Raw genomic sequence first — 27,677 nt, 5'->3', positions numbered from 1 at the left:
TTTTTTATATAAATTGTAACATACATTTATGTTTACATAAAAAGTGAATCGCTACTGGTTCGAATTTTTGAACCGTCATACCATCAAACAGAAGTTAATGCCATATTTTAACATTGACAAGTATAAGTAGTTTAACTTAATAGTACATTTGTTTTTATTTGACTTTTACCGGCATAAAAAAATATATAATAAACCAAAAAATAAGTAGTTCGAATGGACAACGAGTTTAGCTCAGAGCCATTCAAACATATACAAAATAAAAAAATTATTTCATTACGTACAGCAATGTTAAGCACAAGTAGCTCAAATGAACAATTGTCAAAGTTAATGCAATTCAGACAAACTATATTTTAGCTAATTTCAATAAATAAAACAATTTAAGGTCATGTGGTTTAAATGAATAATTTGAATGACTGATATAAATAAATTTAAAGCCAGCTTGGTTGGCGCAATCGTAAAGGCGACAAGACGGTCCATCTAGCGAACCGAAAAGGATATCGATATATCGCTTTCGATATTTTTTTTACAAAAATATATCGATATTTTTAAGAAAAAATGAAAAAAGAGTGGAAAATCCGACATGGAAACTGATCCCAGTCACGCCAGTAACCAGGCTGAGTAAGACCGGATGTCTTCTGGGATTGATTTCTAAGTTGGTCACTCGCCAGTCGGTTGGTAAAAGGAGGCATTAAAATATATATAAAAAATAAATAAATTTAAATAATTTATTTCATACTTTAAAATTACCAGTTATAGTCACGATGATGTATTCGAGATAATAGTAGTTATTAAAATATATGTTAATAATAAATATGCATGATGAAGTAGTTAAAATAAACAATTACATAAAAATAACTCAGAATTCTGTCATATAATTAAATAATCATATATTTGTTTTATTGGAACTTAAATTTTCTCAATCATCCACGAACATAATTGAGTAGATTGAAAAGTGATTCTCTTTCTTGATCCCAACTAGCCTGGTTTGTTATACATTTTAATGTAAACTATTTCAGGTTGTTCAATATAAAATCTCCAAACATTATTCCGCTTGTTTCCGTAATCTTAAAATAAATATTCGAAGGATTACGAAAATACGCTTTTAGGTCTGCCTTCCAGATTTCTTAAAATTAAAGAGTAAAATATCAAAAAAGGGAAAAAAATGCAGTACTGTTACAAAATCATTAATACTTGAAGGTTATGTTGTTGACAGATGTCTAATTTTACGATGTATTTTAAACCTGACATTTTTACATTTATTTTCGTTGAACGAAGAAACTATTAGTACATCTAATAATTATAATTATTCATAACATTATTTTCTGTAAATTGAGTTATATTATTTACTATTTTGTAACTAAAAATGTGTAATCATGTATTTCAAACGGAACTAAGCTAGCGTAGCTACATTAAATTCTCCACTTGTGTGTGTATATATGTGTAAAGGTCATCTAAGTAGATTAGATCATAGCACCCGTTATTATTCATTGGCATGCTATGCTTGTCACGATTATATATATTTATCTACTTTCCATTGTTTAAAAATTATTTTATGGGAATTATTGTATATATCTGTGATAACTTGTATATTATTCACCATGTTATGGCTATACTGAGGCTATTAATATATTACTTTATATTATTCATTATCATTACTACAAAGATATACTGTAACAATCATAAAAGAAAAAACTTTTGGAGAGTTCGGTAGTATTATTTCCTGCCACATCTAAAAGGATTGGTTTAAATCTAAGAATATAGTCAAGCATGCACTTTTTTCATAGAATATTTAAAAAAAAAACTATTTAAACCAAAATCCTCATAACGTGTCTGTTACTTCAAAAGCATAAAATTACATCTTTATTCGGCATACATTTTCAAAATTAAACCGGGGTATATGACCACTCATTATAATTTATATCCATAACTGAAAATACTTATCGATTCAAGTAAGAAACATTAAGCGAATTATGTGAAATAATGACTATCCAAATTATCCCTCTCTTCTCTCTCAAAATTTCTTCAAAAAGACAAGATAACTCTTGTCCAGTTAGACTATTTTTGCGTTTATAGATATCAAAACCTTCTCGATGTTTACTCCCAAAATATCCTTGTGGAGTGGGTAGATCCTTGAATTTATTGAACTGAATGCTGTAGCCAGTATCTATCCAAAGCTGACACGACTGTTTATCTGTACGCTTATGATCCTCCCTTAATTTCTCCTATGTACCCGTTCCCATTCTCTACCGTATCTGTACTCACATAACAGGTGAGTACAACTTTAGCGACCGAGACTAAGATAATTCTAATAGGCGTTTCTTTATGATCTTTCCAATACGATCTGATATTCCTTGAAAACATGGGAGGAACAGTGATTTTATCTTGATATAGGTTGTATTTTATCTTGAATCTTGTTGCTCATTTTGAGGGTGCAGGTCTAGGGTGATTTGGATCGAATGTTATAAAACCCCTATAAATTAATTCAAGGTTCTGGATAATTTAATTGGATCAAGATAATTTTTGAAATGGATATTATATGTTATGTGGCATAGCATGTGGTTTTTTTGCAAACTTAATATCCTAGCCGACTATTATGATCCATTATCTTTTGTTGAGAAATCAGGGGAGTTCTTTAAGGTAGCATAGTTCAAATGAATCATTGTTACTCTCGCCTATTTTGAACTCCCATGACCAGTCTACTGATGCATATATGCTTTTTTAAATTGAGGTTTTGCTTTCGTCGTATTCTAGATATAAAATATAAAATAAAATGAACATTTGAAGAAAAATTATATATATTTGTATACTAAGCACAAAATGTAAAATAACACTTAACAATAATCAGTCGAACTATTAATTTTTTGTCGTGATAGGATCCAAACTATTACATCTACAAGCACATCCAACCTGAGGACATTCCAAGTGTTCACTGCAAAGGAAGCGTCATTAGAACTGATGACCAAAACCATAGATTACCACTTACTCAAACCACTGTAAAAGATGCTTCGCGTGACCTCCATGACGACAACTCTGGCACCAAGTAAAGCTGCTATCGAAGCCGGCGATCCGGTCTTTCTCGCTGTCCTCCACGGATCCACCCATATTCATCAGACATATGGTGCATCTTGGCAGAGGTTTGCGACAGTGGGGGCACGCCGTTAACTGTGAAAACCGATAAAAATCAGATGACGTTAGCGATGAGACGTTTCCAGCTTACTTTGTTGGACGATCCCGTCATGTTAATCCTGGAATATTGTTGTGTTTTGAGGCTGCGCAAATGTGACGATATATTTTTGCCGCAATAAGCACAGGACACGAATATTTGCGGCAGTGGCTTCTCCTTTTTGAGCTTGACGGTCATTATGTCAAAATGGGCTCGTTCAAACCATAGTTTCCACTTATTGAGCAACGCCTGATAACTGAAACGATAAATTAATTTGAGTAACTCGAATAATTCATTTTAATTCTTAATTGTCGTCTTCCAGCTGTTATATTAAGTTACTTCATACTGCAAGAACCAGGGCCAGTTTTTTGTACAGATGTTTATAAAATAGTGGGTGTGAAAAAATGAACGAGAAATAGGTCATCAAATAAACATTTGTTATTCGAAAAATTGAGAATATATTAAATAAAAAAAGTATAAGTACATATATGTTAAGAAAGTTTGAAGTTGGAGTTTGTTGATTTGACATGATTATTAACTATGGTTCACAGGTATTATGAGGAATTTGAACATCGTGTATAACTCGATTGCGGGCAGAAAATACAGATATGTTATCCAGAAAAAGGGAATGTGTTAGAACTTGATATAAACGAATATAATTTGCATTAGGCATCACTTTTGAAGGACCTCAATCTTACAGATATCAAAACTTTTCTGCCTGTTCGGCAAAGCGTCACGAAAGAATAATGTCACAGAAATGAATAATAACAATAAATGATAACATATGACTCCCTACACCAGCTTCAGTATTGCTGCTGAAAACAAAATCAAAGTTATAAATAGATATTAAAATTATTCAAGAATATACTTAGAACATTTCAAAGTAAAGCTCCAAACCATTTAATAGTTATAAGCGTTTTAGCGAGCGTCCTCCGGTGTAATGGGTGAAGCGCGTGACGTGACGACGGTTTAATAAGTTGAGGGCTAGTACAGGACGGTATTGGAAGTTTTCTTTGTTTCTTTCAACAAGAAATATGTTTGATAAAAAGGTATAAGAAGTATTAGTGACCGAGCAAGGGCATTTACATTTTAAATTCAAGTCTAATTTAACTTACATAGCGTGCGCTTCATTTATACAAAAACTGTCATCGTATCCAAAAAACGAGTAAGGTGGTTCGAGCAGTAATACTAGACCTTGTAAAAGATCGTCATCAGTCAAGTGAAAGAAGGGGACGAAAAGAAAGAGGAAAAAAGTGAAAACGAAGATTTTTTGAGAGAAGCTTAGACTCAAAATGCAAATGAAAGCTTCAATTCAACAGTTTGGCAAATGGCTTCAAAACATTTGCATTATGGTTTAAGTATCGTTGAGGTCTCGTCGGTATATTTGGCTGCGTGCTTATTTAATAAAGGAAGTTCCAGTATTTTAACCATTTGGTTTTCAATTTTTACTATTTTTTTGTTTCATGAAAGTGTAAAAAAATAGTAAAAAATCGTACTTGATTTTCACATTCCGAAAAGAAATATTAATCGTTTTCGTTCGTTTTTTTAATCTTAGTTCACATTGAAGACATTAAAAAAACTACTTTTTTAAAGTTTGTTTCAGAAGAAAATGCACAACGCTCGGCCTCCAATATCTGCATTTCTAATGAAAAAAACTCGTCAAAATTTGTTTATAAACTCTTAAATACACGTACAATATGATTTCAAAATATAAATTGATTTTTAATTGGCAAAAAAAGTCCATAAATGCATAAGCCTACACCTATTGACCCCTTAAGCCGTCAGTCAAATAACCATAATAAAATACATATCTTTTTTGGAACTGAATTAGAGACATAAATATGAGTATTCTACATTCTTGCACAGTATTTCCTATGTACTATTTATATGCTCGACTCAAATTGTTTGCCTTTAACTCTATTAACTACATCTGTTATATACCCCTCACAATATTTAATTAAAATAAATCATTCCATCATGAGTAAAATTTAAATGTGATTCTATCAAAGCAGTATCAAATGAAACCTTGAGTGTTATTATTAGCATATTGATAAATAATAGAAAATAATCGAAATAAACTCGATTAGGTTCAATACACTACCCGTCTGAACACTCACTTCAAAACCCAGTTCTGCACGGTGGTCGTGTTGATTTCATTGCTGAACGCCTTTACGGCTAACAGAGCCGCGGACTGAATGTCCCCGGTCATATCGAGGTATTTACCGATCAGCTTCAGACCTTGTGGACTGTTACCTAAAAGAAAAAGTGGTTAACAAGAGGCTTGAGGTCGATTTCCGTCGACGATACCGGTAAGTAATAAACCGTCGAGGTTCCCTTGGTCGCGAAGTTCCTGGATCAGTTTCTTAACATACTCCATGAGCTTGACATCGGACAAATAAATGCAGGCGAGGGCGACGCGGTCGTCCACCGCAATATTCGACTCGCTCAGAAGACTCTCGTAATTACCGTCGGCCGTGAGGAAGCCGAACATCGCCTTGAGGTAGGGATCCGTCAGGGTGCCGATGGTGGACGAACAAAACTTCTTCCAAACGCTATTGGGATCGTCCGAGAATCCCGATAGAGCCATGGCCACGATGTTGAGACTGGGCCCGTAGTGTTCAGGTGCCCGACTCAATATGTCTATAGCCAGCTGCACGTTGAGATTGAAGACAGCCAGAGCAGCCGCCCTGGTATACGCGCCGGCCCTCTCCAGGTTGCCTACAACGGTGTTCAACAGCTCCGCGTTCCGGTCGATGGGCCAACTGCACAGCAACAGAGCCTTGTCGCGGTCTTCGTGCCTGAAAAATCACCAGAAACCATTAGAGAACGATCGTCACCGAACAATAGTAACGTGGCCTACTTGTAGTATTTCATGGTGCCTCCGCAATTAGTGTGGCCCAATTCGGTCCACGTCACGCTGACCATCTCAGACGGATTCTTTTCCGGATCGATGTTTAGCACAGACAGCACGCCTGGATGTTTGTACATCACCCCAGGTATGCTGAGTTTATCGTCTTCCACGAGTTTCATGCTCAAATGTAACCAATTCCAGACGTTCGATAGAACTTCGTCGTTTTTAACGGCGTCAGCGTTCTTGTACAGCTCCTCCTACACAATAATATTATTTGTATTGAAAAGTTAAATGAAAGCTACTGTTTTGGTGTATTAAAGACTTTAATTCATTTGCTTTCTTGTTACCATATCCACTATTTTGTCCAAAAACGTTCTTGTTCGTGTAAAAAATCTCTTGTTTTATCTGTAAATCATTATATACAACGTAGGACAAAAGTCCCGCTACCATTTTGATAGCCTATAACTTTGCGTAAATAAAAGATAAGTAAGTTTGGTTTTCATAAAAAGTTTATTTGGTCTACATTTTTTTTTCGTTAAGATTGAAAAATTATATCGGCTAAATGGTGACCGCGATTCGCTATGCAACTTTCGGCTCTTTTAAAGGCATTTTTCATGACATCCTGCAACATCTGAGGCTGAATTTCTTCAATTTCGTGACGAATATTGTCTTTAAGATGTTGAATCGTTTGGGACTTATTCACATAAACTTTTGATTTTAAAAAACCCCATAAAAATGTTTGGTGCTGTTAAATCCGGAGATCTGGCTGACCATGCTAAATCGCAATTTCGAGAAATTAGTCTTCGTGGAAGAACGTCATTCAATAATTGAATTGTTGAACGGGCTGTGTTTGTTGTGGCCCCATCTTGCTGAAACCACATGTGCTCTATTTACTGATTTTCCATTTCAGGCACAAGAAAATTTCGAATCATGTCTTGGTACCGTTCAGCAGTAACAGTAACGGCAACACCTTGATCATTAAAAAAAATAGGGACCAATGATGTTTCCAGCATGAATACCACACCACACAGTTGTTTTTAGAGGATGCAATGATGTTTCATGAATTAATTGAGGATTCTGAGTTCCCCAAAACTGACTGATATATTTTAACTAAGAATTATTATTATTACTTAAACATTTCCAAGACCAATTAGAACTTGGTAGTTTTACCTACCGCCAAACCGTATTGACTCTTGGCTCTGTCCATCATTTTCGACGAGATGTCCTGCAATTCGGCCGCGCTATTCGTATTTATGCTTTGTAAAACTTTGTTGCCACTAGACCACACCACATCAGACGCTGGGGTACACCCTATTATGACCTTGTCATGAACTTGGGAGTCAATCATAATATCTGAAACAAGTTCAATATAGCAAAGGGACGATAACACGGTCTAATACCAAGTATAGTAATCGTGAAAAAGTAAACTACGTTTATTTATATATATATATATATATATATATAGTCTATCCGAAGTAGCTGTGAACAACGTCATCAAGATGTATAATTTATTGCCGATTACAGTTTGCAAATTTATTTCAATACCAGACAATATTTTCCTTTTCAGTTTATTCCAGTTAAAAAGAGATAAAATGTTCTATGGTACGTTCGAACATGTAACCAAATAAGCCTGCAAAAGTTGTTCGGTTGTCAAAAGTCTGCAAAATTCTTCAAGTAATAACAAGAGGTTATAAAAAGGCAAACGTTGTTTTGCGGCTTTGCTTGTTTTGACACATTGCAAATCTCTGTGTGTCTGTGGCAATGAATTACTACAGTAGATATGCAGGCCAATAAAGATATAAAGTCAAGAACTGTTTGGATACGTGGAAAGCAATACACTTTCTACAATAATACCCTATGGTTTGGATGAACTTCATCAAACACACAGAAGAAGGTATTGACAAATAGTGGAATGATGTACTAGTATTAGATTGGAAGATTCATATGTATAGAGATATAGGTGTGTAATTGTGCTCAGAATATATATAAGCATTTGGTTAAAATATTCGAGGAGACAATGAAAACTGTTTTGTAGATATGGCAAATGCATTAAGGAGAATTCAGTGATTAAATCTAATAATGTACAATTAGTAATTAGATGGATTAAACCTCCAGAGGATACCATAGGTGGTTTACAAAAGTGTAAATAAAATAAAATAACTCTAACATACAAACTATTACGGCTGTTTAATTAACTGTAATTTAAGTCTTTCAGTAATATATACATTATATCCACTGTAATTTTAAAATAAATTATAATTTATAATATTTTTGTTTCATTATTTTATTTATTAGAATGTTGTCGTATATTGAAGCTAGAATAAACTAAAATGGGTAAAATGTTAACGTTAAATGCGGCAACATTGCACCGTTTTGACGTCACAAATTGAGACGACGTGAGTTCACTGCTACTTTAGATAGACCATATAAAAAATTATGCTGACGATTAAAAACGTAGATTACTTATTTTTCCTTTCACACACCTAAGTCCACCTACTTTTATCTGACGCTCCAACGCTGAGTATCCTATTTTTATCAGTCGGGTGCCAACTGAACGAATTGAGAAAGTAAGGTGAGTTCGGATTCACAATCCTCTCCATTAGTAATGGCATGACGGCCGCCGGATCGGCAATAGGATGATCAATATCATATAAATTGAGTATATTGCTTTCCTTGAGCAAGCAGGTCAATATATTGGGCCTGAAACATCATCGAATAATTGACCCGTGATATCGATGACACTTCCTTACCTCGTGTGACTCCAACCGATCTTGGCGATCTGTTTCTGCTGGTACAGCATGTGTACATGCTTCTCCATGTGTCTGGTGTCCCAGATGAGGATCTGGTTGTCGTAAAATGTGGCCAAATATTTGTCGTCGCTTGGATTCGTATGGACACCCAAAGCAGCCTTTGTCAGGGTCTGGCTAATCAGTCTTGGGGTCTCTAAAGTTATTTTTGAACATTAAAAACTCGTTAACCCGCTTAACTATCGCTATTTAATACATATGAACAGCGACGCTTATTAGATCTATAAATTAGTTTTAAGGGATTCTTTTAAATTTGAAACTTTATTGTGATGAATCGGTATAATGTATTTTATTTAAAGTATTGTCCATCGATAGCCTCTACTTTTCCCATCTTTCAGACAATTCACGAATTCTATCTCGAAAGAACCATTTACAAATCAGTCCATTTTTTTAGTATCTTAATAAGTGAACCGCTATTTAGGCAGGTCACGACTCATATGTTGGAACAAGTAGTAAACAGAAGGAGGAAAGTCTTGAGAATACGGTGGGTGGTAGCACTTCCCATTTTAATGTTTCCAAGTATGGTTTTGCACCTATTTTGCAACATATGTCTTGCGTTGTCCTGCTGAAGAATAATACTGTTATGTCTTTGATCTTATTCCGGAGTAGTGGCTATTTCTGGAGAATCATAACTGTTATTCGGGAAATTTTGGTATTTCCGCACGATTTTGCGATGTTGTCATTAACAAACAATCGAGAGGTGGAATCCGACAAACTACAACGGCCATTTTGGATTTGACAATGGTACTGCTAAGATCTCTGTTTTGTTAGGTTAAGAATTTTATTATTTATAGTTTGTTTGTTCCTGTACTGTTCATATTTTAATTATAAATGGAAGGCGGTAATGTATAAACCATCGATTCGTGAATATTCCCAAAAAAGCTATTATAATATTTTTAATCTGAACAGACATATGTGGACATTCAATTCAAGTGCGTATCCATTCAATTCTAATTTTGCAAATTGTAATTAATTAAAAGTAAAAGTACTGATAGATGTATGACTCGATTATCTGTAAAAATATGTTGGGGGTTCTTACTAAAACATATCTACATAACTATATCTATGTACTTAAAAATATTACCACTTCTAAATTTGAACGTAATCGATCAGGAATTCATAAGAGTATATCAAAGGGTGTGAAGTAAGAGTTTAGATAAAAATATTGCAGCCAAAATAGCTGCTAACATTCAAATGGATGAAACACGAACTAATTTAGTGGCAAAACACAGGATGTGTGTTACATAAGCCACAATCTTTGTTTCTCAGTATCTACCCTACTTTAAATCACAATAAATGAAGGACAATATGAAATGTTAGAAATAATATAGCCTTGAATTTATACGTGTATATTCTACACACAGCCTTAAAGCATATCGATTTAAATAGCATTCATTGCCTTGATTGAATGAAGATTGAATTGAATTTGAGAGAAGGGTTTTCATGCTGCTTTTGCATACCGAAGAGATTCGATGAGGTACAAAAGTATTTTTAGTGCCGTGTAAGATATATTATTGAACAATTTTCAAGATAAATGGATACTTGTATTTATATCTATTGATAAATAAATGATATTTGTTACCTAACATTTTTTTTATTTTCTCTTTTTCCTTTTAAAATTAAATATGTTTAGAAAGGGTTAAATAACTTAGACAAAATATATAAGCTTAAAATAATAGACAGCAAACTTAGTTAAAATTGAACTTGAGTGTCAAGTGAGATTTTAAGTTAATTTTCAAATTCCAGAATAAATATTATACTCCTGAAGCATACGAATAATTTACAAGAACTACAACTTTGGTTTGTTAGTGTAGTGTTTATGTATTGCTAAATAATTACATGTTGTTTTATTTTTTTATTTTTTCTTCTTAAAAATATTTTAAAATGAAAGATGTGTATACAAGATTCTTCATATTACATTTTTAGGGGACAAAAAATCTATAAAAACATTTTAACTTGCGTCTCGAAAGAATCATTAGATTCTATGTTATTAAATTAACTTGTGAATTCAAGATAATTTATTGTATTATATTCTTCAAATAAATGTATAATTTTGAACAACTGGCAACGTTGTAAACTTAAACCCTCGTGTCGGAGAAGACTGACTGATAACATCAAAAGGCAGGTAATTAATCAAAACGATGAAGACAAAAAACTTACAATATATCTACTGCTGAACCAACATATTGGCCATCAGATAGGAACCAAAACCCCGAAACCTGCTTTTATGTCACGAAAAATATCTGTACAAAAAAGTGTAGAAGGATAGAATCATGCTTTGATCTGTCGTCTGATTCATTACCAATAACAGTAACAGCCTGTTTTAAAATTATTCCCAAAAATAAGAACCTCATAGATATGAAAGAATGAAAAATTCTACTAGGGCTACTAGAAAAATGCATAAAATTAATACCATTTACATTTAATGTTCCAAATGCACTTGTCACTAATATTTGGAAAGTAGCTAAAATCATTAATTGTCAAATCCCAGAAGAATTTTTTGAAAAACAGAACCTGGCCACCTACCGGCCTTGTTCAACATTTTTTAACGGAAACGTTATTTCCTGATGACGAGACAACAATGGACGAACTACAAGATCAATAAAACGGTAATAAGATCGCTGGACCCGATCAAGTCACGACAGAAGTTATAAAGGCAGGTAGGAGAGAAGGTCGGAAAGAGTACCATTAGCATGGAGGAAAGCGAAAATCGCATGTATACCGAAAAAAGGCAACAGTATGAATTGTCGAAAGGGTGTTTATGATCATCATACAAACAAGACCTCAAGGAACTCACGAGGAGACAAGCCTAAAAGAGCAGGCGGAATTTAGACCCAATCGAGGTTGTCTAGATAAGATTTTCGCACTCTGTCAGTTTATAGATAAAAGTAGTATTATTGTAGTATAGAGACCAATCTGATGTTCGTTGATGATAACGCTCTAATCACTGATACAGACGTTAAGATTTGTTTTTATATTCCAATTTTATAAGAAAAGATATAATAAAAGTATTACTAAGACAAATCCTAAATTTTAAGAATTGGACAAATAAATCAAATAGGCAGAATTCAATATGAACAACATAAAACAACCACTTACCTCTTATGTCAATCAGCTTGACGTGCTTTAAATTCATGCCAGCAACGAGTACTTTACTGTTATTGTGGAACCAATCTATAGATACACAATGTTCTGATTGCCCATACTCCCATAAAGGTTTGGGCAGATCAGCCGGAGGAGTTGCCTTGGGATCGAATCGTGCCGCGTTATTGGCATTTGATATGTGGTTTATGTCCCAAATAGCTATACAGTTGTCGGGTTTATATTTATCCAGTCCCGATGCCAACAAATTATTCTCAACCGGATTGAAAACCACTGTATTGCACTGTCTTGGGTTTTTAGGAACTTGAATATCAAATACTTGCAATGAATCTTTTACATTTATTAATATCAAAATATAATACAAACCTAGTTCTTTTGCTGGGGTAGGTTTGGGCTCCCAATCGAGCTGAGAGAAAGTGGCCAGTTTTATGGTGCCATTTGATAATCCCAAGGCGAAGAGTAAATCATTATTGTCACACTTCGGATGAATGTCTACACATTTTAAGTTATTTTGTATGTTAACGTTACCAATAAGTTCCGCCCCATGCCTATTTGATATCCTAATCGCTACAAATAGGCAATAATCAATAAAAATATTAAAGAATTGTTGAAATTTACCATTTTGATGACAATCTGCTATAGGTTTTGAGTCGTATAAGCAAAGGGTATCAAACGTCCAAGTAACAAAACGGTTTTCTATGGGAGACCATCGCACCTCCTGTTTGGTGGCCATAGGATTTCTAAAATATCTTTTAAATCGACAAATATAATTCAAACTATTTCAAAATTTTGTAATTTGTTTACTGCGGACAGAATGAGGTTAACTCGATATGTCAGTTTAGCGTCCTTGAACAGCGTAGGAATGCCAAAAAAAATTATATAAAATATATAATATAATATATCCATATTTTTTTCAAAAAATAGGCAGTACAGCCTTCCCTCAGTATGCAGTACAGTTAAGTATATGTGTATTTCAATGATTACGATTTGTTTCTAATTTTATTATTTATTTCGCTAAATGTAGAAAGTTCATATTTCTAGATTATATTTTTAATCATTTAGTAAATTTTTAACACAAATAAAAAAATAAATTATAGTGAGACTGAATTAAGACGTTTATGGAGTATATATGTGTTGATTAAAACTTAAACAAGAAACTATTAACTCGGCCAGTTGTATATAACTATTAGTAACAGACTTGACAAACTAAACTTAAGATAAAAGAGGTTGATTTATCAGTCAATAATAAAATATATGTATTCCAACGCTCCCACAATAAAGTTTCTATACAGATTAATGACCAATAATTTTCTAAATTAAATGGACTCTCAGAGTTATCAATGATTTTGCCACAAACAGAAAGGTTACTAAATTACAGCAACATGAAAACAATATAATTACTGAACAACCCACAGGAAATCAGAACAAAATTACATGTACTTATTTAAATGTCACTATTACCTTTACCTTAAGTTTAATTCTAATCTTCTAATTCTTAATTTATTCTACACTCGCCTTGCCTGTAAATTGATTCTAATACAAAACAAAAGTAACATCATTTTATAAATAAGCCAGCTTGGTGGCGCAGTGGTAACAACGATAGGATGGTTCTCCTACTGTTACGATAGCCGCGGGTTCACATCCTGCTGGGACATGGTCGAAAATTTATGTTCGTGATGGTCCTAGGTAAGAATGTAAAATCCGATAAGGAAACTGATGCCAGTCACGCCAGTAAACAGGCTGGGTAAGAAGACCACCGGATGTCTTCTGGGATGATTTTTAAAGTGTTCAGTCCAGATAAACCCATAGTTGGTAAAAGGAGACTTTAAAATATATTTTAAAAAAATATAAATAAAAATTGTACTAAGTATATTTAGTGTAATATATTGTAAATGTGACAATATTAACAGAATTACCAGGATGATTTAAAAACTTACATAATGTAAAATTTAACTAATTAACACTATTTGGTAGGGTATATGTTTAATCTTCATATATTAACATTAATTTCAGTCCTAGTGGTTATTAAAAAATTTGATTTGAGAGCATATACACTTGTTGCAGGTTCAGACAGTATTTTTCATGTTTGAAGTATGAAAAATGCATCAATCCTACTAGTTGAAAAATAGAGTTGCAAGAGAAGAATGCAGATATACAAGGAACATTTACATCATATTGGTGGTGTGAAAAAACCAAATGCAAAGGAAATACATCTATACTAGATGAATATGCATAATTTAATATATTGACGCTGTTACTACGATATTAAAATATACCATATTTGACACCAGCTTTGTTTAGTTTCTTTTTGTTTTCAGTAATGCTTCAATACTATTTTCAACATTATTTTAAGTTTTTTAGTGAAGAAGGAAGGCATACTAATTGATATTTGAGCAACATAAATATCTATTCTAAACTTTCAATTCCTAAAATATTAATAATTGTGATCGTATTATGATGAATTATTTGTCAAAGAGAAACAGTATCCTTAAATTTACTTTTCATCGAAATACGAGCCTAATATAACCAAAGTAAACTGAAATATTCATTCATTATTAATTTTATTTGAATGTACACAGAGTCACTCTGTCAATCATATACATCTCGCTCACTTCCACATAAATTCACTTCCCTGTAGTCTTTAAAAATATCTATGGGAATCTCATTAGAATGAGCATGTGCACCATGAACCAATCATATACGTTATCTTGTTTAATTTGCCGTCTTCTGACCTCTGCTGTTGCGTTAAGGTATCATCCGATATGTCAACAAACATTACTTTTAATTAATTTCCTAACCTCAAAAAAGATAATGATGTGGTCGGAGAAGTGCGTTGTTTTAAAATTTTGATGCATTTAATCGAACTCTCACCAATTTAACCGTAATTGTCCGAATAGCATGACTACGTTTTGCGTATTACAGGATGGCCCCGTGAATGCCTTAGCTTTAAATCGAGATTACAGTCGTGTGGCAATAGGAGGACGCAATGGTAATATCTAATGTTACGAACCTTGCATTTTTCACGGTATTTATACACTTTTTGGGGCTTAATTGCTTCAAATTCATCTTAAACTGCACATTCGACAATTAAACAGGACATACTGATTTTTTGTCTGCATATTTGTGTTTGTTTTTATTCCAGTTTTTAAGGTGTATCTGATCGAAGACGGCCGATTTCGCGAGCTGTGTAATTTGAGGAATTCGAAATACTTGAGTCAGGGATTTTCTTGTAATGACGTCGCTTGGAATCCAACAGATGGTAGGGTTGTTAGCATTTTACTCCTCAGGCTGTCACTAAAACGATTTCAGATAACTGCTTGGCGGCTGCTGCCACAAATGGGCACGTTTCTGTTTGGGATTTAACGAAAACAGGACGTCCAATACAGGATTATCAGGACCACAAACGGACTGTTAATAAGGTTCTTTTTAGCATCCATGATTCAAACAAGTTGCTTTCGGGCTCTCAGGATGGAACTATGCGTTATTTTGATCTTAGGAATGAAGTTCCTGCTCTGATATTCCAGAGGTTAGTACCTTAATTATATATCATTTAAATGTAAGTTTTTTTAAACAAAACTGGTTAGTGGTTCAATTTTAAGTCATTGTAGAGTTACTGTATTGTCTATATGCAGTATTAAATAGATTGGGCCTTTTTTAGGTAATGTTTCGTCAGGTTTGATAAAATTTTAAAGCACATTGTTTTGTTTTATATTATATTTAATATATTATGTCTTTACAGAAAAATATTTCCTTAAGCTTTATGAATAATTTGTTAACAAGTGAATTATCTTTGAACAAGAAATTATAATTGCAATTCTAATTTATTCATAAGTTCACTGTGTATATACGTCATGCTAAATTAAGAGGTACTTGCTTGTTATGGAAAGCAACATGATATAAATGTTACAATTTTAATTAAATTATATAATGTTTTTATTGAAACAATTTATTTGTGCATATCTCCAAGGTAGCCAATCTATTTATTAATTTTATCCTGTTTTATAACAAATCAGGGAAAATACTCAAAATAGGGGAGAGACTAGATTACAGTACAGGATACTTATGGACTGGGGAGAGATTTTACCATTTCTTATGAATGAAAACAGACTTTTTTAAGAATCAACTTTATTCATTATATAATTACTCATTTACAAACGGCCGCTAGTAACACGATAATAGTATTGTTAAACTCTAACACTTTGAATAATCCAAGATACTATAAAATATAAAAATGAATATCGAGGAGTAAAACAAGAGGAAAAGGTTAAAATTAACTGATTTTTGCTATGATTTTTTGAATTATAGGGAAAAGCTTTATCTGAACATTTTCGTTGATTTTTGCCCTTTAAGCCTACTTTGTTCTTAGGCATTTTTACATGTAGTTGACCCCAAAATTAATATATACTTTGAGCCTATTGTTTTACTTGTTTGGCGGTGATGTAGAAATAAAGCTCCTTTTGCAGTTGAAAAAACTGATTCACTTTGACGGAAGATCATGATCTTAGGTCTTATCCATAGATAAGAGATAAAATAATGTTCACGTTGGTTTCAAATCATTTATAAGTTTAATTTATGAGCATAGATTTTTTGATTTTTTAGATCATTAGGTAATAAGTTTCTGATTGGATCCACAACTTTTTGAAAAAAATCAGTTAAAATATTGCTCATAATACAGTTAAAAAAATCACATTTTACATTAGACAATCTTAATTTATAGATTAATTTATTACTACCGTTCTGTTGTTACACACAAGCTAAATGTTGTGTGAATAATTCGTGTGAACCATTTTCATCATTGCGTGGAACCCATTCATTTCAATCATTTTTAATGGGCGATACTCTGATAATTGGTCTTTTAAATCTCCGGAAATTGGTCTGTAGTTTATTTCCATAGCAGTTAATCTTGTGTGCTTCCGGGTCTAATTCACTTACATATTTTTCAAAGCAATTCTGTTAATCTTCTTTAATCTTTTAATTTACTTGCTTACTAATTCTATTAAATATTATTTTGTCTGAAGAATTTCTGGTTCTTCTAGCTTTTTGTCTTCCTTTTATCAATTCCCCAATTTCTAGAGGGTAATTTACCTCATATTCTGATTTCTGTCTTGATGTATATTTCAGGTTTGTTGCTCAAGATCCTCTATACTTTTAAGTCTTACGTTTAACCTGACGTTCCTGATTATAAGCCTAAACTTAACTCCCAGTTAGTAAATTTGTTAGTAAAATTTAACTTTTTTTTTGTTTTTTTTTTCAGGATTGTTGCGTCCAGTGTTAACAATACGGAAATGTAAAAATCCAGTAGGTTTGACACTTCATTACTCTCGGTAGATCGATAAGTTGGTTCGCGTATTCAATGATAATCACAATTTATTAATAATATTATACACATAATTTCTGTGAATAATTCATTTCCTTTTCTAGGTGTTATTAATGGCGAACCCTAAGCTGTATGTTTAACATTAAAGTCCCCTCTAATAATAAACCTTGGGCCTAATGTTAAAAAAAGCCTGTGTTTTGTTGTGTATCTGTCATTTTGTGTCTTGCTGGAGAGTATATAGCGCCAATATTTATTTCAGCGGCTGTTTTTTCGATGCTAACTATCGTAGCTTGTATTTAATTTTTTTTTAATATCGAAAAAATTTTTTATATAATTAGAGCTATTCTACCTTGAGAACATTCGCTGGAGTGTGTTGTAATGTTTTTTTTTTTTTGAAAAACGAGTCTCTAGTTCCTGAACCCGTTAATTTTACCCATGTGCGTTCCATGATATAGTTCTTAAGAATCAATTACTCATTTTTTCTTTGACTTTCCAGTTTTTGTACCGTTAAATAACTGACCGAAACTGTGTCGCATTTCAGTCTGAAATTCACTGAGCAATTTCATCATGTGAACGATGGTTGGCTCGTTGGTTACAGTCTGCTGCGTTTTTGTTTTGATTTCTTTATCGCTAGATTTTTTGGCGCCTTTTGTCTTTTTGTCACTTTGTCAAGTGAATTGTTATTGCTGTAATTTTATTTGGCTGAAGTCCTTTTTTGGTAAACCTAAAAAAAACATCCTTTATAATTGACAGGGTGTCCTTTTTCATTACATAACACATGGACAGAACACATAGATGGCGCTAGTTTATTAAATTCACCGCCTCTTCAGTTAGTACTAACTTTCAAAAGAAAGCTGTTAAACTTTCGTGATATTTAATTTTACACTTCTTTTTGATGGGATAAAATACCATTCAAGTGAGGCAATAACTTGAAAAGTGTTATAAAGACTCGGTCCATCAGAAACGACAATAAAACTTTGGTTTGTTGACTTCAAACGTGGTTGTCGAGACACCGATGATGCAGAACGCAGTAGCCGACCAAATGAGGTAGTAATATCAGTTGGTGCCGCAAGTTGCATGTAGGTGCCGCATTTGCTCACTGTTGAATGTTTCTGTTTGGCCATCTTTAAACGTAACAAACCTGAATTTTTGCTCGATATGTGACAATGGATGAAACATGGATCACTTCACTCGGGAATCAAAACGATCGTCATCTGAGTGGATAGCAACTGGCAACGGGCCAATTTTGGGGTAAAAAATTCGTTCTACAAAAGTGGTATTGAAATGTTAGAGCGGTGCTGTAATGACTGTGTGGCTCTTGATAGAGATTACATTGATGAATAAAGCCAATTTTGAAGGAAAAAAAGCGTTTTCTTTGTTACGCACGGAACTTTTTAGTCTCATGTGCTAATATGTTGCTACGCTATATTGATACTACGTTGCAGCCTATATTGATTTCTGGGATATTTACCAGCACACTTCACATATCTAGATTCCTTATTGCAGAAATGTTTAGTATGCCCAAGCTGCTGGCCGTTTGTGCATTAGGGGTTATTATTATTTTTCTTCGGGGGTTCGATTTTACTGCTTACTAGATGTGTTCAATGGTTAGTTTCACTGCGTTACGAGACTTATGAGTTAGACGTAATAACCTACGGAGTCTTAGAATACGTAAAAAATAATTAATAAAATCGCTAATGTCGATCTCAAGTTATGGCGTGACTAAGGGAAATAGGGTTACATTTTATATATGGCCTGTTCAAAAAAACAGCCGATGTACGTCGTCACAATTTATAACACTACAAGGTTGGCAAATCAAAATTAAGTTTTTAACATTTAATATATATTTTATCAATATATATTTTGAGTGATAAAACACTGACTCAGCTCACCGTCAAACCTCAAACAATAATATATCTGCAATGAATTATTATGACTAACAAAACCTAACAAAATATTATTGTAAGTTTTACCTTTGTCTATCAACTTTTGTTGTCTTTGCATTCTTTATTAGCGTTTTGCCAAGAGTGTCCCAATGTTCCATTTTAAAACATCCATGTCTCGTTTAGATACATAATGCGAAATAATAAATCTTCCTTAATTTTATTATATCCCTTTAAAAGTGGAATTATTTTAAAAGCATTGTTGTGAAGTTCCATTAGACCTCTTCGTGAGTTGTCTTTAAACAATTTAAATTATATATTACCTAACAGTATACGAAGGAAAGTTCTACATGCCTCAAAGACTACTCACTGTTTTTATATGATATAAGTCATCGCGTCAGATCACTCTTGGCAAGACGTTAATAAAAAGAGTGTAAAGGAAAGCAAAGTTGATGGAAAAAAGTAAAAGTAAAAGTTTTTGTAAATCATAATATGTTTTAATATTTGTTGCAAGATATATTGTTCTTCATGCTAAAAATAGAAATATCCCAACAAGTGGTGGACAAAGGCTGTAATTAAGGATTGGATTGCAAAACATAAATTAAGTTTTGAATATGTCATGGTAACTAAAACTTGTGAAATTTCAACGTTAAATACGGCAACATTGCACCGTTGTGGCGTCATAAATTGAGATGACGTGAGTTCAATGCTACGTTGGACTGTTTGTATATCGATAAAGTTATTTTTCAAAGGACATTTTTGGTGTTTAATAAATGAATTTTAACTCGCGTAACACTTTATCATCTGGATTAACGATTTTTTTTTCAGTAAAACCGAAAGCATCCGAGATGTGCAGATCAACCCTCACCGTACGACTAACTTCTCGGCAGTGTCGGACAATGGCAGCGTCCAAATATGGGACGTGAGAAAACCCGACCGGTATTTGAGTCAGTTTACTGCCCATTCAGGACCCGTTTTTTCGTGCGACTGGCATCCAGAAAACCATTGGTTGGCCACCTCCAGTAGGGATAAAACCATCAAGGTATCTAATAAAATCAAAATGAGCAAGATCAGTTTTGTCGTCGTATTTTGTTTGTTTCGTTTAAACACTCGTTTATTTGCTTGGAATAGAACGGGAACCTAAAATACATATAGTTCATTATTGTACATCTAATACATATATTATTGAGTATTTTAAACTACAGTTAGTGATACAACCGCAATAGTTTATAAGTTAGAGTTTGTTATATTTACATTGAATTCTTTTTCACACCACCCATGAGGTAGAGTTCTAGGCGCGTTTTTATATGTAGTGGTGTCCCCTGGAAGCTTAATCCACCTAATTAACAACAGTATATCCAAGTTATGTCTTTTACTTTCATTAGAGAACATATTTACCTTTTTACATTTAGTTGGTATCACTGTTTTTCTCCTCAGTTTCTTCTATTACTACCTGCGTTTATTGTTCTTGATAAAATTAGATTTACTGCATTTTCCATATATGCAAAAGAGTTAATATTCCTTCTCTTCTCATACATTCTAACCTAATGCTCATGTTTAATTCTGAACAATTACAATCATAACTGTGCACACAAATCTTTCACGCTCTATAATACCATTTTCTACAGTTATATTCAATTAATTATTATTTACCTTTAGTTGTTTCCACTCTCACCACCATGTCTTGGTAAATGTCAGCATTGGATCATAATCCCATATCCAGAAAGTTCATCATTCAGTCAATGTCGCATTCTGAGTCACTATTGAAGTCAATAATTGGGCTGTCCAATTTCTTTTTCTACATGTCTCATGGAGTTCACCCAAACCGAAGCTATTTTGTAGTCTTTACTTCTCACCACATATCCAGACACTGCTTCTCTCTACATAGCTGGACATTAAAGTGATTACTATTCGTCACCCTCTTAGTATGAGAACGCTTATGATATTCTTATAATCTTTTTAAATAACTGGATGTTAAGACTTATTCCATTTAACATAATTTAAATTGCAAAATTCCCTTTTTATTGTGGAACGGCAAAACTTATTTATCAACCCTACAATAACCCTAACGATTCTTATTCAGGTTTGGGACTTGAATGGGAATAAGCCTGTGCTGGAGTATACAATACATACCATAGCGTCGATAGGGCATGTTAAATGGCGGCCGCAGTACAAGTATCAAATCGCCAGCTGCGCCCTAGTGATCGACAGCAGCATCAACGTGTGGGATGTACGCAGACCTTATATACCTTTTGCCTCTTTCACAGAACACAGGGACATAGCCAGTCGAATCGCTTGGAAGGACGATCCCAATATATTTTTGAGCAGCGGAAGGGTGAGTTTTTTTTTAATAGTTTCATAATTTACATAATCGATCGAGTGAGTTCGATTGTAAATTTTCATCTCAACAAACAAATGCGCTCAACTTCTAGCAGCTTCAGCAAAATGTTGACACTCGAATAATCTCGCTACTTATCATTAAAAATCATATACATAGTAAAATTAATTTAGTACGGAATACTAGTTTTTTTTGTTCAAATAAACGTGGCGCTGTCAGGGACACCATACAACAACGATTTAGAAACCACTTTGCCACAGTTATATGCCATCGATCTGATATATCAATTAAATTTAAGCCTGTTGTGTGTGGAATATGGACATATAAATTCATGGTTAAAAGCTTTAACATACAATAACATTTCATATTGTTTTTCATTTATTACGATTAACATAAAATATTTTTTATTTAAAATAGGGTAGGTATTCAGAAAATAAGATTTGTATATGCAGCTCTTAACACGCGTCCTGTATTTTTACCTTCATTTACCCATTCTTCATCACTTGTAACGTCTCTTTTATAATTTGTATCTGTTGAATTCAGTTGGTGTGCTTGTTGAATATTATATAAATCTTTGAGTCAGTCAATAAACCTAGTCTTTTTATATTGCCACTACTTAAATTGGTTCGTGTTTCATCCAATATCCATTTGAATTTTAGCTGCTTGCTTAGTTGCAATCATATTTTTATCTAATTTTAATAACATTCCCCTGTCACTCTTTTGAATTCCTGATCGATTACGCTCAAATTTAGTAGTAATATTTTTACCAAAATAGGAAACCCCAATCTTAAAAAACTTCAAACGAGCCAAACTTCGCGCCAATGTTTCTTTTTCAATTTTAATGCTGTAGATCGACTACATGATCAACGAGCTGTGATTCTGTCACACATTCATACTCACATAATTTTACTACATTGTACTGTTACTTCCACAGGCTTAACTATGCCTAAAATATTAATAATTCGGTATAAAATTGATTTCAATTTGTAAAATTAAAATAAAAATGGAATGGATATGCACCTGGATGGAATGTCCTCATATGTCTGTTTAGATTAAGTGTTGTAACGTCTTTTTTGACAATATTCACAAATCGATAATTACCCATTACTGCTTACCATTTATAATTAAAATATGAACAGTACAAGAACAAATAAACTATAAACAGTTCTTAACCTTAGAAGACAGAGCTCCTAGCAATGCCAGGGTCAAATCTAAAATATTTGTTGTAGTCTGTTGAATTAAACTTCTCGATTGCTTGTAAATGGCAACGTCGCATAAACAGGCCAAAACTACAGAAGTTTACCGAATATGGTTTAGATTCTCCAGAAATAGCCACTACTCAAAATAATGTTTGCCAGTAATTATTATCACTAATGTTCTGGAAGATTTCGCAGTCGTTTGACAATCAGGCGAATTTTGTATGCTGTTCGAACGTATTCACAGACAGCATTCTATCTCTTTTTAACTAGAATAAAATGAGTAGAATAAACACCGTTTCAGTTTAAGTTCCTTATAATTAATCTTGATTATATCATCCCAAATTAATCACCACCAAATAGTAAAATTATATTGTTAATTGTTGTTGTTGCTTTCTAGGATTATAGGCTGTACCATCATGCGTTCAGCGACGGTCAGAGACCGGCCAGCAAGGCGAACCCGCAGGGCGTGACTCTGAATACCTTTGGCGAAATCATATACTCAAGGAAGGTCCCCAACACCCTGTCGAACAGCAACAGCTCCTCGCAGAACTCCATTAGTAAAGCGGTGGGTATGATCCGAAAGATATCCACGACCCAGGCGGTGGATAACTTCCATCAGGCCTCCAGCTGCCTCTACGCCTTCCGACCGGAGACGGACGGGCAGAGGAAGACGGAGGAGATGCAGAACACCTGCGCGTTCCTGAGACTGGCGGAGACCTACATCTTGCAGGGACGCAGCGTGTCGGAGTTATGCGAGCGAAATTCGGTAATCGCGCGCGACTTCGGCAAGAGCGACGTGGCCGTGACTTGGAAGATAGTAGGGACGATGTATGGCGAGGAATTCGTGCAGCACCTGACCGCGATCGCTCCTGTGATCGAGGAGGTTGTCCCTCTGCCCCCCTCAGAGAAGGAGGAGGCGGAGATAGCATCGGATGATCAGAAGGGAACTGAGACACCCGGCGGTCAGTTCAGCGGGGGCGACGACGATACCGAGACCGAGGACCAGGTGGACAACGCCTTCCCGAACTACATGAATCTCCGTAACGGGTGTCTGCCCAAGGGCGACTTCTTCTTCGGTGAGAACGAGCTGGACGTGGAGTTGGACGGGGCCCCGATGTTCTTCAATTACTACCATTACGGACGGTTCAGTCAGCTGGAGTACAACCAGATCGACTGGACGTTACCCACGGAGGCATTCCAGCTGCAGCACGAGATAATGGATCATTCCCCGCCGCCGGAACAGTTCCCCAACCATCATCACTCGGCGAGCATCCAGATCGACACGTTGCACACCTTCCAATTGGACGAGCAGCATTCCGCGATGCTGACCGTCTCACTACCGCCGAAGCAACTAACCTGGGATCCCAGCTCGGTCGTTATAAAGACGTTGCAACATTACGCCACGCTGGGGGACGTGCAGACCGCGGCCACGGTACTAATCGTTCTCGGCGATAGTCGGAAGTACTTGACGGGTCTCAGCGAGGCAGTGCAGGAACACTGGATGATGGGGTATATCGAGCTGCTGGCCCGGTACAAGTTGTGGAACTTGGTCACGAGGATATTGAAACTGTCCTGGATACCGAGCATCAGCCAGATGAATCAGCAGAGCACCAGTTTCAACACCAACTGCGGGAAATGTTTGAAGCCGCTACAGAGAGTGGGATGGTTGTGCGATCGGTGTCACACGTCCGAATATGGACTCTGCAGCGTTTGTCATCAGGTGGTTAAAGGTAAAATGTTTTTATCGACGTTTAAATATGAAGAGTATTAGTTAGACCCTTTTCCATTCTATTTTTAAGTATGGGATCATAAAAGCGCATACACAATCTCAGTTCTGGCCTCTTTGTCAAAATCTAATCTTTTATTCATGTATATGTTAGACAGAGGCAAAAATACTGTATTTGTTCATTTTATAGACCAATAGAGAGAAAGGCCAATAAAGGTCTCTGGAGAAAAGTTTCGCTATATCCAGATGGGGTTATAATAGTCCATTCAAGTAGTTTTTTCATTAACCAACGAAATTTAAATAGAAAACAATTTTTTTATGAAATAATTTTATTAAATATAATTCAATAAAGATATAAAAATAGATATATATATATATATATATATATATATATATATATATATATATATATATATATATATATATATATAATATAATATAATATACAAAATAATACTAATATACAAGAAAAAACTGCTGTGTGTTACATGTACAGTTTAAAATTTTCTTTTTCGTCGATTCTCGTGCTCAATTTTTTTAATCTATTTAATAGGATCTATTAAGAGTTCCGTGTTATTTATTGTTTTCTGATACTGAAAGCAAACTTTGATTGTTTCCTTATTAAGATTCCATTTACTTGCTTAATCCAAAAGTTTATAACTTACCTTGTTATTATTTTTAATATTTTATCTGGAATATCATTATGTATTGTGCAATTAAAACCTTTTAAATGTACTTTTTTCATAATATTTCACAAAAAATCTGTTATATTATCAACGTGGCAACATCGCCCTATAAAATAATAAACATCGCTCAAAGCCCTACTAACAATATAATAAAACAATTTAGTTGGGAGTCTATAAAATTAGTATCAAGTTATCGGTCTGCTGAATGAGTAAATATTCAATTATTAAACCGTATAAAAAACCAAACGCATTCTTCCCTATGTAAGGCACATTGAAACAACAAATACACGAATCAAATGCTTTCACTACTCTTAACATTGCGATTAAAAAAGAAATAAGTTCAAAGTAGTGACATCTAGATATTGGACGTCGCGAAATATTTCTCCATTTCACTTATAAAGTTAAATCTATATATTTTCTGCAGTTCTTTGTAACCGCTTCATGTCTTTTTATCGCATTTCCAATGGTTATTTTGATACAGTCAATGTACATCTGAAAATACCTGTAGCATATGTAATCAGAACTTTTTGCTGGATTCTTGGTTCTGTAGGATTCCTGAGGTCCTTGATGTATTCATCTCTCCTGTTGTATTTTAGTTTCTGTTCTGAAGTACTTGTCGCATTTATATATCTTCAGTGACAAAGATTTTCCTTTTTATTGACACTGAAACTATATTATCCTCTTGTCCAAATCCAATCAGGCTTTCCTTACATTACTTGTGCGTCACTATAGTATGAATCAGTTTTAAACACACCTCAAATTTTGTTAAACAAAACTTTAAAATAAAACTTTTAAACAGCCTCAAATACCTGTCCAAATGTTGCAATATGTTGATATACGAATTGTCATTGTTCTCAAGTAGAACTGTTTTCATAATCATTTTTAATACAATATTACAGCATAATAGTTTCCCACTTGGTTTCGCCATTTTCTGATTTAATTACATCCATCTCTGCATCAGCTATGACATATATTATATTATCTGGGTAATATCAGTATTTGTTTCATGTTCACTAATATCTTTACTTACTACTATGCGCCAATAGGATTCGAGCCACAAGTGTCATAGCAGTAGGAGACTTGTGTTAATTGTGAATATTGTTATTTCATATGAATGTTTATATTCAGCTGGTCCGTAAGGTTATAATTTAAATTTATTGTTTTATCAGTTTGTTAATATATCTTTAATCCTTATTCGTTTTGAAACCAGAATGGTTTTTGGTTTGTTTGTAGTTTTTTTACTGTTTGTAATTTGCTATAACATGAATGGAAAACTGCGAACCTATTTTCTTATCTAATAACAAAACTTATTGATTGATCTTATATCATTCATCCGTGGATTATTTCGTATTTTATTCTGAATTATTAAGAGTATATAAAATGTAATGATCTATTTCAGGTTTGTACGTTTGGTGCCAAGGTTGTTCACATGGCGGTCACATCGGCCACATCAAACAATGGATGTCTCAGACGAGCCTATGCCCAACCGGCTGCGGACATATGTGCGAATACAACTGATGCTTTCGGAGCTCTGCAGTGTTAGTGCCTTTCGGGTAGGCGCTGATACCGTCTACCCTTGCAATTATTCGAAAGTTACTGGCTACCCAGCGCGAGTGGCTTCCTGACGACGACTTATTTTTTCCGCTATAGGAACGATTCTGATTCTCAACACATAACTGCCATAACATAGATTCGACAGGTAGTTCCGAAGCGAAGCTGCTTTCATCCGTAGCTGATCGCGAACGAAACTGATAGCAAGCACCGGGAAGCGCGAGAATAACAACTTGGAGAACGGATAGTTTCGATGGACCCCATGGAGAGACGAACAAATTTGTTTTAGGCTAGACGAAGGCTGTGATAATAGAAAAATTTAAAACATATGATTTTTTCCCCTTTAGGTTAGGGTAAAGTGTATTTTCAGTTATTTTTCTCCTTTCTACGATATCACCTGGCTATACTGTGTTATGTGTGATTTATATTGATATATAAGTTTTTATTCGAAATATATATATCGATTTTAACAAAGATCAGAAAGTATTTTTTATTCAGCTATTTAAGAATTAGTATCCCAGTCTAAAAATTTATTTTTGAATTGATTCCAAAGCTAAATCTTTTAGGAATATGTGCCCTAAGAGGATTTTCTGAAATTTAATTTATTTACTTAAGTTGGTTCAGTCAAGCTTGAGATATCACATCAGACGTCTGGAAAAAAGTAGTTTCGAGAAAATCGCGTTTAAAGTTTCAGGTAAAGTGATATGCAGTCTAAGTATTTCAAGAGTACTTTACACTTACATTTTTTACAATTTTTCCGTCATACATTAGACCTTCCTGTACTTAAAAAAAACATTCTCCCAACTTCTTTCTCTCAGACCAACGACCTCTATGGACCAGAAAAGTCCATATCAATAAATTTAGAGAATCATTATTTTAAGTTCCTTGAATCTAAATATCAAGTCAGTAAGATTTCAGACGATAAATTCTCCTAAATCGACAAAGAGAGGGGTTTTCGTGATCAAATTCGTCTAATGTAACTTTATCTGTAGCTTTTTTCCATTTACACCACATTTCCAAACCTAGTCGGCAATAAATATATTGTATATTGTGA

The 27,677-nt window shown here is 34.1% G+C and overlaps 2 protein-coding genes across 4 annotated transcripts; one reads left to right on the top strand and one right to left on the bottom strand.

Moving 5' to 3' along the window:
• Positions 1 to 2,777: 2,777 nt before the first annotated feature.
• Positions 2,778 to 15,064, bottom strand: mio (GATOR complex protein mio). 3 transcript variants are annotated; one of them, XM_076410662.1, is made up of 13 exons: positions 14,934 to 15,064; positions 12,542 to 12,672; positions 12,290 to 12,490; positions 11,921 to 12,226; positions 8,765 to 8,957; positions 8,512 to 8,714; positions 7,189 to 7,367; positions 6,024 to 6,271; positions 5,471 to 5,961; positions 5,281 to 5,416; positions 3,218 to 3,419; positions 2,984 to 3,162; positions 2,778 to 2,929 (listed from the first exon to the last, which is right to left on the bottom strand). In XM_076410662.1, exons 1-13 carry the CDS (start codon positions 14,987 to 14,989, stop codon positions 2,854 to 2,856), a joined length of 2,601 nt encoding a protein of 866 aa, XP_076266777.1. In that variant the 5' UTR covers positions 14,990 to 15,064; the 3' UTR covers positions 2,778 to 2,853. The 3 variants fall into 3 exon arrangements, with proteins under 3 accessions (XP_076266777.1, XP_076266778.1, XP_076266779.1); XM_076410663.1 differs by having other exon boundaries at positions 12,542 to 12,663; positions 14,934 to 15,010; XM_076410664.1 differs by lacking the exon at positions 14,934 to 15,064 and adding an exon at positions 14,509 to 14,607.
• On the top strand, positions 14,681 to 27,097 carry Wdr24 (WD repeat domain 24). The gene is made up of 7 exons (XM_076410666.1): positions 14,681 to 14,912; positions 15,066 to 15,182; positions 15,233 to 15,449; positions 19,952 to 20,165; positions 21,207 to 21,458; positions 23,058 to 24,390; positions 26,472 to 27,097. Exons 1-7 carry the CDS (start codon positions 14,822 to 14,824, stop codon positions 26,588 to 26,590), a joined length of 2,343 nt encoding a protein of 780 aa, XP_076266781.1. The 5' UTR covers positions 14,681 to 14,821; the 3' UTR covers positions 26,591 to 27,097.
• The last annotated feature ends 580 nt before the right edge of the window (positions 27,098 to 27,677 follow it).

Source organism: Rhynchophorus ferrugineus, unplaced genomic scaffold (genome assembly GCF_030347505.1).
Source record: "Rhynchophorus ferrugineus isolate W39M unplaced genomic scaffold, kcgeb_rfMv2 rfM7, whole genome shotgun sequence".
In the NCBI taxonomy this organism is placed as follows: domain Eukaryota; kingdom Metazoa; phylum Arthropoda; class Insecta; order Coleoptera; family Curculionidae; genus Rhynchophorus; species Rhynchophorus ferrugineus.
Note: the sequence above shows the minus strand (reverse complement) of the source record. Positions and strands in the feature narration are given on the sequence as shown.

Excerpts from the sequence above, each read along its gene's own strand:
- mio (XM_076410662.1), bottom strand. The coding sequence starts at position 14,989 with ATGAATTTGAAGCAATTAAGCCCCAAAAAGTGTATAAATACCGTGAAA. Across the intron at positions 8,715-8,764 it reads ATCGGTTGGAGTCACACGAG|GCCCAATATATTGACCTGCT; the intron begins GTAAGGAAGTGT and ends ATGATGTTTCAG. Across the intron at positions 5,417-5,470 it reads CGACGGTTTATTACTTACCG|GTAACAGTCCACAAGGTCTG; the intron begins GTATCGTCGACG and ends TTTTTCTTTTAG.
- Wdr24 (XM_076410666.1), top strand. The coding sequence starts at position 14,822 with ATGACTACGTTTTGCGTATTACAGGATGGCCCCGTGAATGCCTTAGCT. Across the intron at positions 15,450-19,951 it reads CCTGCTCTGATATTCCAGAG|TAAAACCGAAAGCATCCGAG; the intron begins GTTAGTACCTTA and ends TTTTTTTTTCAG. Across the intron at positions 21,459-23,057 it reads TATTTTTGAGCAGCGGAAGG|GATTATAGGCTGTACCATCA; the intron begins GTGAGTTTTTTT and ends GTTGCTTTCTAG.